At 40.0% G+C, this 12,944-nt stretch overlaps 1 protein-coding gene across 1 annotated transcript; it reads right to left on the minus strand.

Moving 5' to 3' along the window:
* Positions 1-879: 879 nt before the first annotated feature.
* LOC139944433 (DNA-directed RNA polymerase III subunit RPC8-like) lies at positions 880-7,878 on the minus strand. Its single transcript, XM_071941452.1, has 6 exons — positions 7,768-7,878; positions 6,191-6,286; positions 5,045-5,132; positions 3,528-3,591; positions 1,526-1,736; positions 880-1,066 (listed from the first exon to the last, which is right to left on the minus strand). Exons 1-6 carry the CDS (start codon positions 7,876-7,878, stop codon positions 1,016-1,018), a joined length of 621 nt encoding a protein of 206 aa, XP_071797553.1. The 3' UTR covers positions 880-1,015.
* Positions 7,879-12,944: the final 5,066 nt, after the last annotated feature.

The raw sequence follows: 12,944 nt of genomic DNA on the forward strand, positions 1-12,944 counted from the left end.
AACGCCTCTTTGCACTTCACGCACTGCGCACTTTATGCACTTTAGTGCCCTGGGGTCGATGTCACAAAGAGTTAGGAGGACTAGTCCTACAAGATATTAAAAACGTATGTGTAGTCCAAAGCTTGGACAAGTTACTCGTCCTAACTCGAGATAAGACTAGTCTTAACTCTTTGTGAAATCCATCCCTGGTCATTTGGCCAATAACATTCTTAAAATCTTTCTCAGGTCTCTAGGGAGTACATGTATTCAGCCCTGTGCTGCCATGGTGCTCCAGCGGCTTTTTCATACACAATATCAATCTCTACCCCCACAGGTACCCATTTATACCCCTGGGTAAAGAGAAGTCGTTACAGCAACACATCATGACCGGGATTCGAACCCACACTCTGATGACTTAACCACCAGAACTTGAATTTGATGCTCTAAACCCCTCGGCCATGACACCTCATACATGTATGACCGTAACCTTTAACTGCTTGACACATTGGTTAATTGGCAGACAGCAACTCAGCAGATCCTCTCTTGGTGCTGAACATGTTGTGAAGCCCATCTCCACACTGCCTTACCTTGTAACCCTTTATTCTTCATTCGGTGACCCCTACCTCCTCCAAAAAGGCGAGGTCCTCAAGACAGCGTGGTTCTCCAACAAGGCGAGGTCCACCAACAAGGTAGGGTCCTCCAACAAGGCGAGGTCCTCCAACAAGGCGTGGTCCTCCAACAAGGCATGGTCCTCCAACAAGGCTTGGTCCTCCAACAAGGCGTGGTCCTCCAACAAGGCGTGGTCCTCCAACAAGGCGTGGTCCTCCAACAAGGCGTGGTCCTCACACAAGGCGTGGTCCTGATGGTTTGATCAACCGATGATACGAACCGAGCACAGCTTGTTGGAGTTTGATCCTTTCTATCAGTGACCCCTTCGTCATACTGCAAGTCACTCCAAAATGCAGACTTCATGCAGCTCGTTGAAGCTCCATCATTTAGCAAAGACGATTTATGCTCTACTAGCCGACGTACTGTACTAGCTGGCCCACCAGGTAAGCAAACCAAGACCTGGTTCACTAATCGAACCCTATTTATAAAAGCAAAGAAAGAAACAAACAGTTGATGAGTTTGATTGGTTAGAAATCTGTCAAACCATTGGCAATAACACATTTTCACAACTTAGACCACTTACCACCGAAGAAGTGTATACAAGAACTTTAGAAATTGCACAGTAAGCACAAAATCTGTCGCTAAGCAGCGCTATGAAATCGGGCCCAGTACAAATAGTACAGGGCCCAGTATCATGGCTCTGCTTACCACAACCAAAGAATTAGCACTTATGAAAGCAGGAATTATGCGCTACCGTCAAGAGTATTTCACAGATAAGCAAGGAATTTGTGCTTGTGCGCACTCGGAGTTACTAGCCATTTCTTGCCTACACAGCTTGCACAGAAATTTGGCGCTTGCACAGTACGCAGAGAATGGTGATCGTAAGCGCAGAATTCGATGGTAAGCAGAGCCCTGAAGAGTTTGTAAGAGTACACACCGTGAGGCTGTATGGAGACTTCTTGCTCTTTGCTTGCTCATTCCCAGTCTCGGCTCCTGGTTGTATGACATCTTCAGGTCCTACTGGTGTAGTATCAACAAACGTCTCATCCACAACTCGGAACCGGACTTCTTCACTGGTATCCATGAATAAATCATGGGTTCCCTCCTCAGTCTCATACTCCCATACCCATACCTGCTCTGTTTCATCACTGGTGGACAAGGTTAAGGATGTAATAATAATAACCAATTTTTCTTCATCATGGCTGAAGGGCGTATCAAAGCACCTCTGACATTATTATCCCTGTTCACTGGGCCATATATTTCATTCCTTAAATCATTTCAGGTATACAGCCTGTGTGACAAACATGCACTACTCAGCTAAACCAACCACAAGAACCATCTCTGCCCTCACAGGTACCCATTTACCCCTGGCTAGAGAGAAGCAATTATAGTTAAGAGTCTTGCTCAGGGACACAAGTTTCATGACCGGGACTCGAACCCACACTCTGCTGATCAAACACCCAAAATTTGAATATAAGAAGCGATACCGTGGTGTATTCCTTAAGGAATTATTCTCCCTGTGTGGATATATTTCCAGAGTTTTGAAAATATCTCAAATATTACTAAACGGTTTGCTGCTAAGCAAAAATGAGCAGGATACCAGTCACAATTTGTACATGTGGCATGGTACTTTGGCAGGTAAGCATAGTATTTTTGTACTTAGCTACTGTTGTCAGACACACAAGGCCTGGAGGCCACTTTAAGGTGTGGGCTACAATCAACTATTTTTCCATGGGCCGTAGTAAACTTCTCCTGGGGCAAAGACAGGGTGACCCCCCTTTACAGTCCAATGGATGTTGGCTTGGCTATTGTGAATCCGAAGCCTGGCTAGTAGAGCAGAAAGCACTATCTCTCAACTTTTACAAAGCAATCATGGTTAACTGTCTTGCTTGAGGGCACAAGTGTAACGACCAGGACTTGAACCCACACTCTGCTGATCAAATACATTGTACTAGAGCTTGAATTGGGTGTTCTTAACCACTAGGCCATGACATACCACGTTTTGTACAGAGAAATAAGGAACCAGAAATTGCATCGAGTATCCTCCACTACTGTTTTGTTTCTCAGTTTGGATTGGAATCACTGGAAATATTTCAACCATTTAAACGGAAGTTCCCTTTAAAAGTTTATAGAACTAAACGTTGATTGACAACACTAGTTCTGAAGGTTCCAATCATCGAACTACATATCTATTTCAAGGACACCTATATGTATTGACTTGATTGATAATTGTTTGTTGTATGATATCAAAAGATGAGATTTAATACTCTTCAAAAAACCATTGTCTATGATTTGATTTAATCCGTTTACTGGGAAACATTATTTTGTGGCTTAAGGCCGAATTACTTACTACTAAGAAAAAGGGATTATAAAGAACTAGCACATAGAAAATCAATACAAGAATCCAATAATTAAACATGAGTTATCAATAGTATACTTACACAGACAAACAATGAAAAAAGGGGGATGAACTTTTAAATCGAAGTGTATCTCTTGATTTGTCTCTTAACCTTTGGTTCAACCAGACCGCCATCTTAAAGGAAAACCGGTGACGAAACAATCAAAACGCACATATTTGTACGCGCGGCGCACAGTATTGGCCAATGAACAACCTCCTTTTGATCTCTGGGTGAGGGCGCCCTACTGAAGGGACGTCCTGTGCATAAGGTCTATATCTTGCATGTCTATATATTGGCAAGCATGTATGCTTCATTTTTGAAAGGGCAAGGGCACCGAGCAAGTGTTCTCCGTGGTAAAGGACACCTTATGAGGAAATTGTAAATTGGAACTCGAGCATTTCAAGGGCACCAAGGCATTGACCAGGGGGCATGGAGGCAATCGCTTTTGTTGCCTCCTTGACATATCGAGCCTGTACAGGGGCTGGACAGGAGGGGAAAGTAATTGGAAAACTGGAAAGGTGTTTTTTTTTATAAGGATACAATTTGGACGGCTGTTGTAAAGCTTCAGGTGGAATCAAGATGTCATCAAAGAAACCTAGAGATACTGCCAAAGAAAATATACAATAATAACTTGATGATATGAACATGATTGGTGTCACACCAATACCCCATATGATGTAAAACATTGTGTTAAACTTAAATATTGGTAGTTAACTTATTGTGCCTTTTCCTCCAACAAAATTAAAACAGTGGTTCAACCAGGGGTTTTTAAAAGCAACATTTTTGTTGTAACATTCATTATGTATATTGACTCTTAATTATCTGCAATGCAGAGTTTGCCCTTACATGTTAAGTGCCTGACCAGCAGGGCCAGTCTGCCTGTCATTTCACTAGTCCATCACTTTTTCACCAGTCAATATTTCAAATGACATATTCTTTTTGGTTTTACCCATATACACCGTACAATGATTCTCAGACTGTATACTATGACTGTACAGACTGCATTTACCTGAGTTTGTGGAAAAAAATCCAAGCATAGTACACGGGTGGGATTCGAACAAACGACCCTTGCAATTCTAGAGCAGTGTCTTACCAACTAGACCACCGAGTTTGCCCGGTAGCTAGAGGCAGTTCGAATCCTATGTTTTAGCAATGGGTAACGCACAATCTAATAGATGTTAAATTTGCGTCAAATGAAACAGGGAAGCTGTTCCAAACTGAACTAACCATCCAGACAACTTGAGTGAAGTTCGGCTGGTCCTGGGGTGTTTTATCTGGCATTTGGACAGCGGACTACTGTTAAAGGAACACGTTGCCTGGATCAGTCGAGTTGGTCTTTGCACGGTTTTCCTTTTACCTCTTCGACAAACACGGCCCGTCATTTATGGGAGTCAAATATTTGACTCCCATAACTGGCCGACTGTATTAGTTCACAAAGTAAAAGGAAAACCGTGCAATTTCGAGGCAAATTTGTGTGGATCATTGTATTCTACTTTTAAGACATCTTTCTAACCAAATGCATTTCATATACAAACGCTTTTTATAGACGAACTCGTCCGATCCAATGCAACGTGTTCCTTTAAAGGGAGTTGACACTATTGGTAATTACTCAAAATAATTATTAGCACAAAACCTTACTCCGTAATGAGTAATGGGGAGAGGTTGGTAGTATAAAATATTGTGAGAAACGGCTCCCTCTGAAGTGGAGTAGTTTCCGAGAAAGAAGTAATTTTCCATGAATTTGATTTTGAGACCTCAGATTTAGAACTTGAGGTCTTGAAATCAAGCATCTGGAAAGCACACAATTCTGTGTGACAAGGGTGTTTTTTCTTTCTTTATTATACCGCAACTTCGTCGACCAATTGAGCTCAAATTTTCACAGGATTGTTATTTTATGCATATGTTGAGATACAGCAAGTGGGAAGACTGGTCTTTGACAATTACCAATAGCGTCCAGGGTCTTTAAGGGAGAATGCTGACGTATGTTACAGAAAGCTCTGTATTTTCGAACGGACAAGTTCTACTAGCACTACAGATGATTTATGGAGTAAACTTACTGTGAACACCTTCCCTGCTGCAGCTTCGTATTCTACCAATCAGTATCTCATCCATGAAGGGTCTAAACACCACATAGCGGAAGTTGACCTACAAAATATCATAATACAACATTGAAAAACATCTTTGGAACATTCTTTAAACAACTTCAAAGTTACATGAGACAATGTTGTGGGGAAGTACATTATACAAACTGCATCACTTCATTATGCAATTGTTGCACGCTGTGATGGGGTCCATGGTGTTTTGTACAACCGAGGGGGAAAATGGCACCCAAGGCGAGGGTGTACAAAACCCATGGACACCAATTACAGCATGCAACAATTGTTTTGTTTTCTCTTGGTAACATGATTATTCCTCTTTCCAAAGTATAGTTTAATAAGCAGACAAACAGTTGTTCAATAAGAAAACATTCTTCACTGTTCCCTTGAACCCGTGGCTATTTCATACCAAGCGCTGGAAATGATCAAGGTAATGTACACCGGTTAACATCACAGATGTTGACATGTTGACTTGGTTCAACTTAGCTCTATTAGAAAGGATAAGTGTGGACACACACACCATTTCACATGAGAGCTTTTTAACCAAAATACTTTGTGATTTTTCGCAATCAGGATAAAAATATAGCAAAACCCTCTCTTGTGAAAGCTATCCTACAAATGTAGTTATCCTACAAATGTAGTTATGAAATAGCTAAAGATCCTGATTAAATGTTACTGCGATCGTGACCTACTTTAAAAAAAATCGCAACTGCATTTATAATAATAATAATAATAATAACTTTCGATTTACATAGCGCCTAATAATTAACACATAATTCTCTAAGCGCTTTACAAAGAAGTACACTATACAATTTACAACAACATAAATATAAGGGGACAAATAACACCACTACATGCATAACGACACAACAATACAAGAATGGTTAACTATTATAAGAAAAGGTGTGTCTTTAAGGCACTCTTGAAATCATCAAGGGAAGATGTATTCCTGATCGTCAAGGGCAGAGAATTCCACAGAGTTGGAGCCGAAGCCACAAAGGAACGGTCTCAATAGGTATGCATATTAACAGGGTGTACTGCAAGGAGGTGTTGTGACGATCGCACCGATAATCGCATCAATCGGCTGTGTGAAACAACTCAACGTACCTTGGTATGAGATGATCCATCACCAGGAAATATATGTGAGTCTTCCAACTTGATGATGTCGTGAAGAACAATACACAACCCAACGTTATGTACAACCTGAAATTAAGAAATTTACGTGTTTAACAATTTCCCTCATTAATGTTCTTGACTAAAATGACACAGTGAATCTACCCTTAAAGCAGTGGACACTATTGGTAATTGTGAAAGACTAGTCTTGACAGTTGGTGTATCTCAACATATGCATAAAATAACAAACCTGTGAAAATTTGAGCTTAATCGGTCGTTGAAGTTGCGAGATATTAATGGGAAAAAAAACACCCTTGTCGCACGAAGTTGTGTTTTCACATGCTCGATTTCGAGACCTCAAATTCTAAATCTGAGGTTTTGAAATCAAATTTGTGGAAAATTACTTCTTTCTCAAAAACTACGTCACTTCAGAGGGAGCCGTTTCTCACAATGTTTTATACTATCAACCTCTCCCCATTACTCGTAATCAAGAAAGATTTTATGATAATAATTATTTTGAGTAATTACCAATAGTGTCCACTGCCTTTGATTAAGCAATGGGTTGTTATTCGGTTTTCTTGTATACCGTATTTGTTCAATTGATATGAAACAAAGCTGTTTTAGAGATACCGAGGTGCTTGGTTTATAATTTCAATACCATGGTATGAACAATCATGTGACCATTTGTCACGCTGCTTCTACAAAAGAAAAGCTTATCTCTGCCATTAATGAGGAGATTTCAAAGCCAACAGTCATCCATTCTGAGTAAAGTGTTTGTTGTGCAGTTTTAGCAGCTTACCGAGAGTATAAATGTTTTGAAAACTTGTGATGAGAGAACAAAACTAACCACACTAGAATTATACAAGTGCAATGTTTATTGGAAAGGATTCCTAAGAAATAACAAACTACAGGGGTGTTAGAAGACCTTAAAGGAACACGTTGCCTTGGATTGGTCGAGTTGGTCTTTGAAAAGCGTTTGTAACTGTTTTTTTATAAAATGCATATGATTAGAAAGATGTTGTAAAAGTAGAATACAATGATCCACACAAACATGCCTCGAAATTGCACGGTTTTCCTTTTACCTCGTCGACTAACACGGTCGGCCATTTATGGGAGTCAATTTTTTGACTCCCATAAATGGCCGACCGTGTTCAATCAGGAGATTAACTTGATAGTCATTTAGTTTTTAATCTAATATCGAAGTCTTATATAGCGCGTGTATCTACCAAACAAGGTACTCAAGGCGCTGAGTATATATACAAACTTTCAGAAAGATAAAGGTTATTGCAGTGATGAATTCTGAGACCCAATTATGTAGCACCTTACAAGTGTTTACAAGGTGCTACGGCCCAAACATCAGCCACAGCCAGGAACACCGGGGCAAACCCCCTCTCTTTTCGATAAGTGCACTGGGTTCTTTTACATGCGGTACACAACACATGGGACCAATGGCTTTACATCCCATCCGAAGGACGAAGCAATGGTTGTCTTGATTATTAACAAACGGAACAATATAAAACCCTACACCATAAAACAAATCGTGAAAATAACCTCACTCTTCTTTTACGTACTTTATTTGCTAACTTTTTGTTGAGTTCTTCTGCAATGGCATCATTGAGTGGGACATTGAACAACCAGGGTTCAATGCGCACTGTGTCAGTCATCTCAGCTAGGAGAAACATTACTGGATAGACAACCTCGATGATTTCTGGCTAAATGGAAGAACAACACGATCTGAAAGGAAGAAAATAAATCAAACCATTAAAATTTTTTCATGGCCTCAACATTATGACGTATTTTTTTACCTTGTAGAAATGCCTAAAATACCAAACTTTTTGCATTTACAAGTGCAAATAACCAGTGGAGCCTTACGTGTTTTTAAGTTTTGGTCAAGGGAGAGGCCTCTTTGCTTGGCAAATAAAACCAACATTTTTGTATCTAGGATTCTAGGGACAGTTTTGTTTACATTGCGCGCGCACGGACAGAGAGGTACAAGGTTTGCCACGATTTTAGGGACACCTTGAAAATAGGACCTCCTACAAAATATTATGATAAAAGATTTATGTTTTTCTCCTCAAGTTTAAGCTTCCCTCCCCTAAAAAGTTATAGTTTTAGTTATATAGTTTAGTAAGTTACTTTCTTAAAGCCAATATACACTTTCGGTAAACAGTATTGTCCAAGTCCCACACTTCGTGTATCACAACTTATATATAAAATAACAATCCTGTGGAAATTTAGGCTCAATCGGACATCGGAGTCGGGAGAAAATAACGGGAAAACTTACTCCTGTTTTCGCGCGTTTCGCCGTGTCATGACATGTGTTTATAACAAATCCGTAATTCTCGTTAACGAGAATTTATATTGTTTTACCGTTTTCTCAAAAAGTAAAGCATTTCATGGACTAATATTTCAAGAGAAGTCTTTCACCATTACCTTCTGTAAACCCTGTAAATTATTTGTAAATCTGTGAACTTTTTTTTTTTTTTCTGTACCGAAAGGGTCCAATGGCTTTAAAAACATTCAAAATACATTACACAGTTTACATGGTTTATGGACATATATGGTACTTTTAACACGAAAAAGAAGCAATGTACAGGCATACCCTGGGTACAAGTTACTTCTTGATTAAATTGTCAGCAGCTGAGATTCTTTCAGCACAAAAGTGACAAAATAAAAACGGAACACTCACGCTTCACTTGTTACAAACTGCGTCTCTGTCATTTGAATGAACGAACACATGTGATGTGTGTTGCAAAATGTTTAGTCGAGTCCCGTATTACACTATCTGCAGATCTTTTGAGCGTGACGTCTGGGTTGCAGATTTTTTAGTGAAATATAGAGGGCGGGCTTTACCGCCACTAGTCAGAGCCGTATATACGGCTCTGCCACTAGTCAGCGCGCGGTCATTTAATTATTCCTCTACGGTTAAGGCTTCACATAAAAAAAAATAGTAGGGCCCCACGTGTATTTATTTAGATCCCTCATCAAGCAAATTATGCTGTTGGAAATACTAAATTTCAAGTCTGCCGGCATCATGAAGATGTGAACGGTTTAATTGAAAGATTTTAATGTGGAAACATTCTCTATATAGATCTCTTGCCTCCAGGCTTTATTCATATAATCTGTCGGAGAAATAACATGAATTTGTCAGATGTGTTTCTCCCGACATCAAAGTATAGAATCAATAATATTAATGGGAAACAATAACATTGCAATAAAATAAACGTTAATATATACAGTGATTATGTCTACGAGTTATTCAAGGAATAAGGCAACTATAAAATTCACAAACGGGGCAGGTTTCTCTCAGCCCCGGAATTAAACAATTAGAAAAAGACACATCGCTAGAAAATGTACATTAATGTCTAAGCGATTACTAACTAAGGCCATCAAGTAACGACTGTAGTTGGATGGCATCATTAAAGAAAGAAATAATACCAAACAGTATTTCCTCTGGCAGGTTCCCGCCAAAACCTTTATGGCGTCCGCCATCTTGGAAACGCCCAAATATTCAATTAAATAAACCTTGAAAACTGTGCAAAATATACCTCAAGAAGTATTTCTCAAGAGCTCAACTATCTCTTTCTAATAACTCAAACTCATGTATAATAAATAAAGAAAGGTTAATTAAACTAAGTTCTGAAAAAGGGCGGAACTCTCGATTGCAAATCTCAATTCGGAATTATGCCAAAACAACATTAAAAAGTGGCTATAAATCTAAGCAAAATGTATAAAACAAGTATAAATGCAAGGAATTGTATGAAGGTAAATGCAATTTATGATAAAGGGGAAATGTGAAATAAGTAAATGGAAAAGATCATTACCTGTCGGAGAAATAACATGAAGTTGTCAGATGTGTTTCTCCCGACATCAAAGTATAGAATGATCTGAATTGATAAATTTTAAAATAAAGCCACCGCTGGGGGCGCTTGAACCGGGGTTTGAAGTGTGAATAAATTAATGTATTAAGTCAACAAAGAAGCATAAAAAATACGTTTTACACACGTTTTTCTGCCCGTCACAAAGACATAAAATAGGTTTGCCGCCAACTTATGGCGGGTGGAGCATGAAGGGACCGTTGTGCTATAGCGCTATGCCCCCAAAACAACATGCGCCCCCCCCCTAAAATTCTTAAAATAAAATTGTTGAGATTCGAAGGTCAGGCATGCCCCACCCCCCATAGGCCCTATTACCAAGGTGAAAACACAGGCTCCATTTTAGAAAATGACACAGTGTTCTTGTTGTGCTATGCTTAGCTTTATTTTCGGAAGATAAATGTGCCCCGAAGTGCCAACAACACACCCAGGGCAATAATGTTATTTCGACTATCACGTAAAGCCATGGCCATCCAGTCCTTGATGTACATGTACATTGTGATTTTATAGGGCAGCCAGTTGCATCCGATCCATAGAGAAATTACCACTTTCTCTTTGGTTTGTCTTTGTCCAAACTCCAAGTCGGAGCTGGTGACGATGCCCATTAAAAGCTATTAATACCCGCACTGATTAAAAGTGGCCACAGTTTGCCGATGACATTTGGGATTTGCCTTTTTACGGCCACTCATCATGAGCCTGTCCTTTCCCGCATTCCGTCTAGGAGAGCCATTGTTCCATCAGATGATGTGTCTTCTTGCTCTATTGTTGGCGCTTAATAGCCTTCGACATCACAAAATGGTACCCGGGTTTTTTTTCTTCAATAAAGTTTGTACAGGGTGGATGTGTTCGTTTGGTAATTCGTCCATTGTATACAAGTCATCCAATGATCTCGAGAAAGCTCCGAACAGTACGTTGGTTGCACTGGATAGGAGTTTTGGCGGGGCAGTACGTACTTTATTCACTTCACTTGGGGGCACGGGGGGCAAGACACATCTTTAAGGTGACCCTCGATCCTTCAGTTTCACTGACCCCAGCCCCCCCCCCCCCCGCCACGAAAACAAAAATAATACGAGAAGTGCCCTAAGAAAACAAGGCTCCTGCCCCACCCCCATCCTTCGAAAGCAATGCCCCCCCCCCCCCACCCCAAGGCCTTTCTACGGATACGCCGCCGGTAGGGGGTCTCGATGTGGTCTGAAAAGAAGTTTCGCCCAAATCTACACAAGACTTATGAAAGATCTCGATCAGTCTTTGGAGCAATGACCCCATTGTATCACTAAGTAAGTAATCTGAGCAGAATAATCCACTGCAGACAAAATGATAGACCAACCAAGATGAACAAAAAGGTCGCTGAGCAGAGCGAATTTACAAGGCGGTCCGAGAGATTGCATGGATATAATGTACTTTATGCTAAAAAACGGTATTGAAACCATTATTCAAGAGTCATTCTTCTTCTTCTTCTTCCTTGAAGATAAAGCACACACCGGGTATCCCTTCTCGATAGAAATCATACTAGGGGTCTTTATCCATCAGTGGTGTCAGGACTCTTCGTATCCTTTGCCACTTCGTACCATCCCATGGAGGAATTCTAATTTAATCCTCCATGGTACCATGAACACTTTGTACCTTTTGCAGGGTACGAGTGAATTCAATTTGGTCATTTCTCACCTTCGTACTGCCCATCACAGTACGAAGTTGTTACGGTATGAAGTGTCCCGAAGGTACGAAGTATCCAGGGTATACGAAGTGTCCAACGTGGAGTACTATCCGACACATATTACGGTTTTACGTCCCATCCTAAGGATGGGACATTTTCACAGATGTGAACAAAAGTGTCGAGGCCGGGTGTCGACTATCGCGATTAACTATAGAATACTGTATGTTGAAACTCCTGCTATATATTGAGCCTTACATTGCATAAACCCGGATCTTCTACCCCAAAAATGTAACCCGTAAAAATGGAAAATTAAAAAAAACCATCTCGCCATGATAAAACAAAATGCTGGGGTAACTCAAATGAAGTTCCAAAGAAGCACAGGAATGTAGTGATTGTCAAAACAATCACCCATATAAATCAAAGTTAAAGCTTACCAAGTCCATAGCAGTATACATTTGAAGCTGGCAAAACTTAGAACATCAAGTTCATACGAAACAATGGAAGTTTGTATGTGAGAACAACACATATGGGTGTTCCTCTTCTACACCGACTGGCTGTTATCTGAAATCATTTACTACTGGGTGACATTAACCCCACCATGGGTTGTACAAGAAGTTTACTGTTTATTACAAAGGATTCCTTAGAAAATAGGTGCTAGAACTTTAGAAGAGCTTAAAGGAGAAACGTAAACAGTGTATGGGTAATTAACTTTAACATCAACTTTAACAATGTGCAACTAAACAAAGTGTGTGGGTTATGCCACAACACAACAGAATATGCATAAAGAGCAAAACCATTCAAATAAATAATAATAATAACTATTCATATTAGTTTTCCATATACATTATAAAGATCATTGTCTGCAATGGCGACTGCTATGATCCGGAATTAGTGACGCAACTTTGTATGTTTACTTTCCAATCTGTGCATAACAAAGCAGCATGTCAACGACCGCACTGCCGCAAAGCGATTGAGGTCCATTTATCATGGTCCTGCCTTGCTCTGGTGCAGCCATCTTGATTTTTCCCCATTTGATATCAATGTAACAATGATGTAACCAAGACGAGGCTGGATGAACAACATCGTCTGGTTCCTATTTGCACATTTACTCATTAGCATTATTTAGTGTTATTCGATACAAGGATCATGACCAAGATGGAAACCGCATGATAAAGGTCTATAAATATAGTTTGCAAGTGGTTTTGGCATAAATGTTACA

The sequence above is a fragment of the Asterias amurensis genome, chromosome 11, assembly GCF_032118995.1.
Source record: "Asterias amurensis chromosome 11, ASM3211899v1".
Classification (NCBI taxonomy): Eukaryota; Metazoa; Echinodermata; class Asteroidea; order Forcipulatida; family Asteriidae; genus Asterias; species Asterias amurensis.

What these genes read in the sequence shown, in the direction of transcription:
- LOC139944433 (XM_071941452.1), bottom strand. Translation starts at nt 7,878, where the DNA reads ATGTTTCTCCTAGCTGAGATGACTGACACAGTGCGCATTGAACCCTGG. An exon ending in CAGCAGGGAAGGTGTTCACA is followed by an intron (nt 3,592 to 5,044) that starts GTAAGTTTACTC and finishes TTTCTTTGGCAG; the next exon opens with TATCTCTAGGTTTCTTTGAT. An exon ending in AGTCTCCATACAGCCTCACG is followed by an intron (nt 1,067 to 1,525) that starts GTGTGTACTCTT and finishes TTTTATAAATAG; the next exon opens with GGTTCGATTAGTGAACCAGG.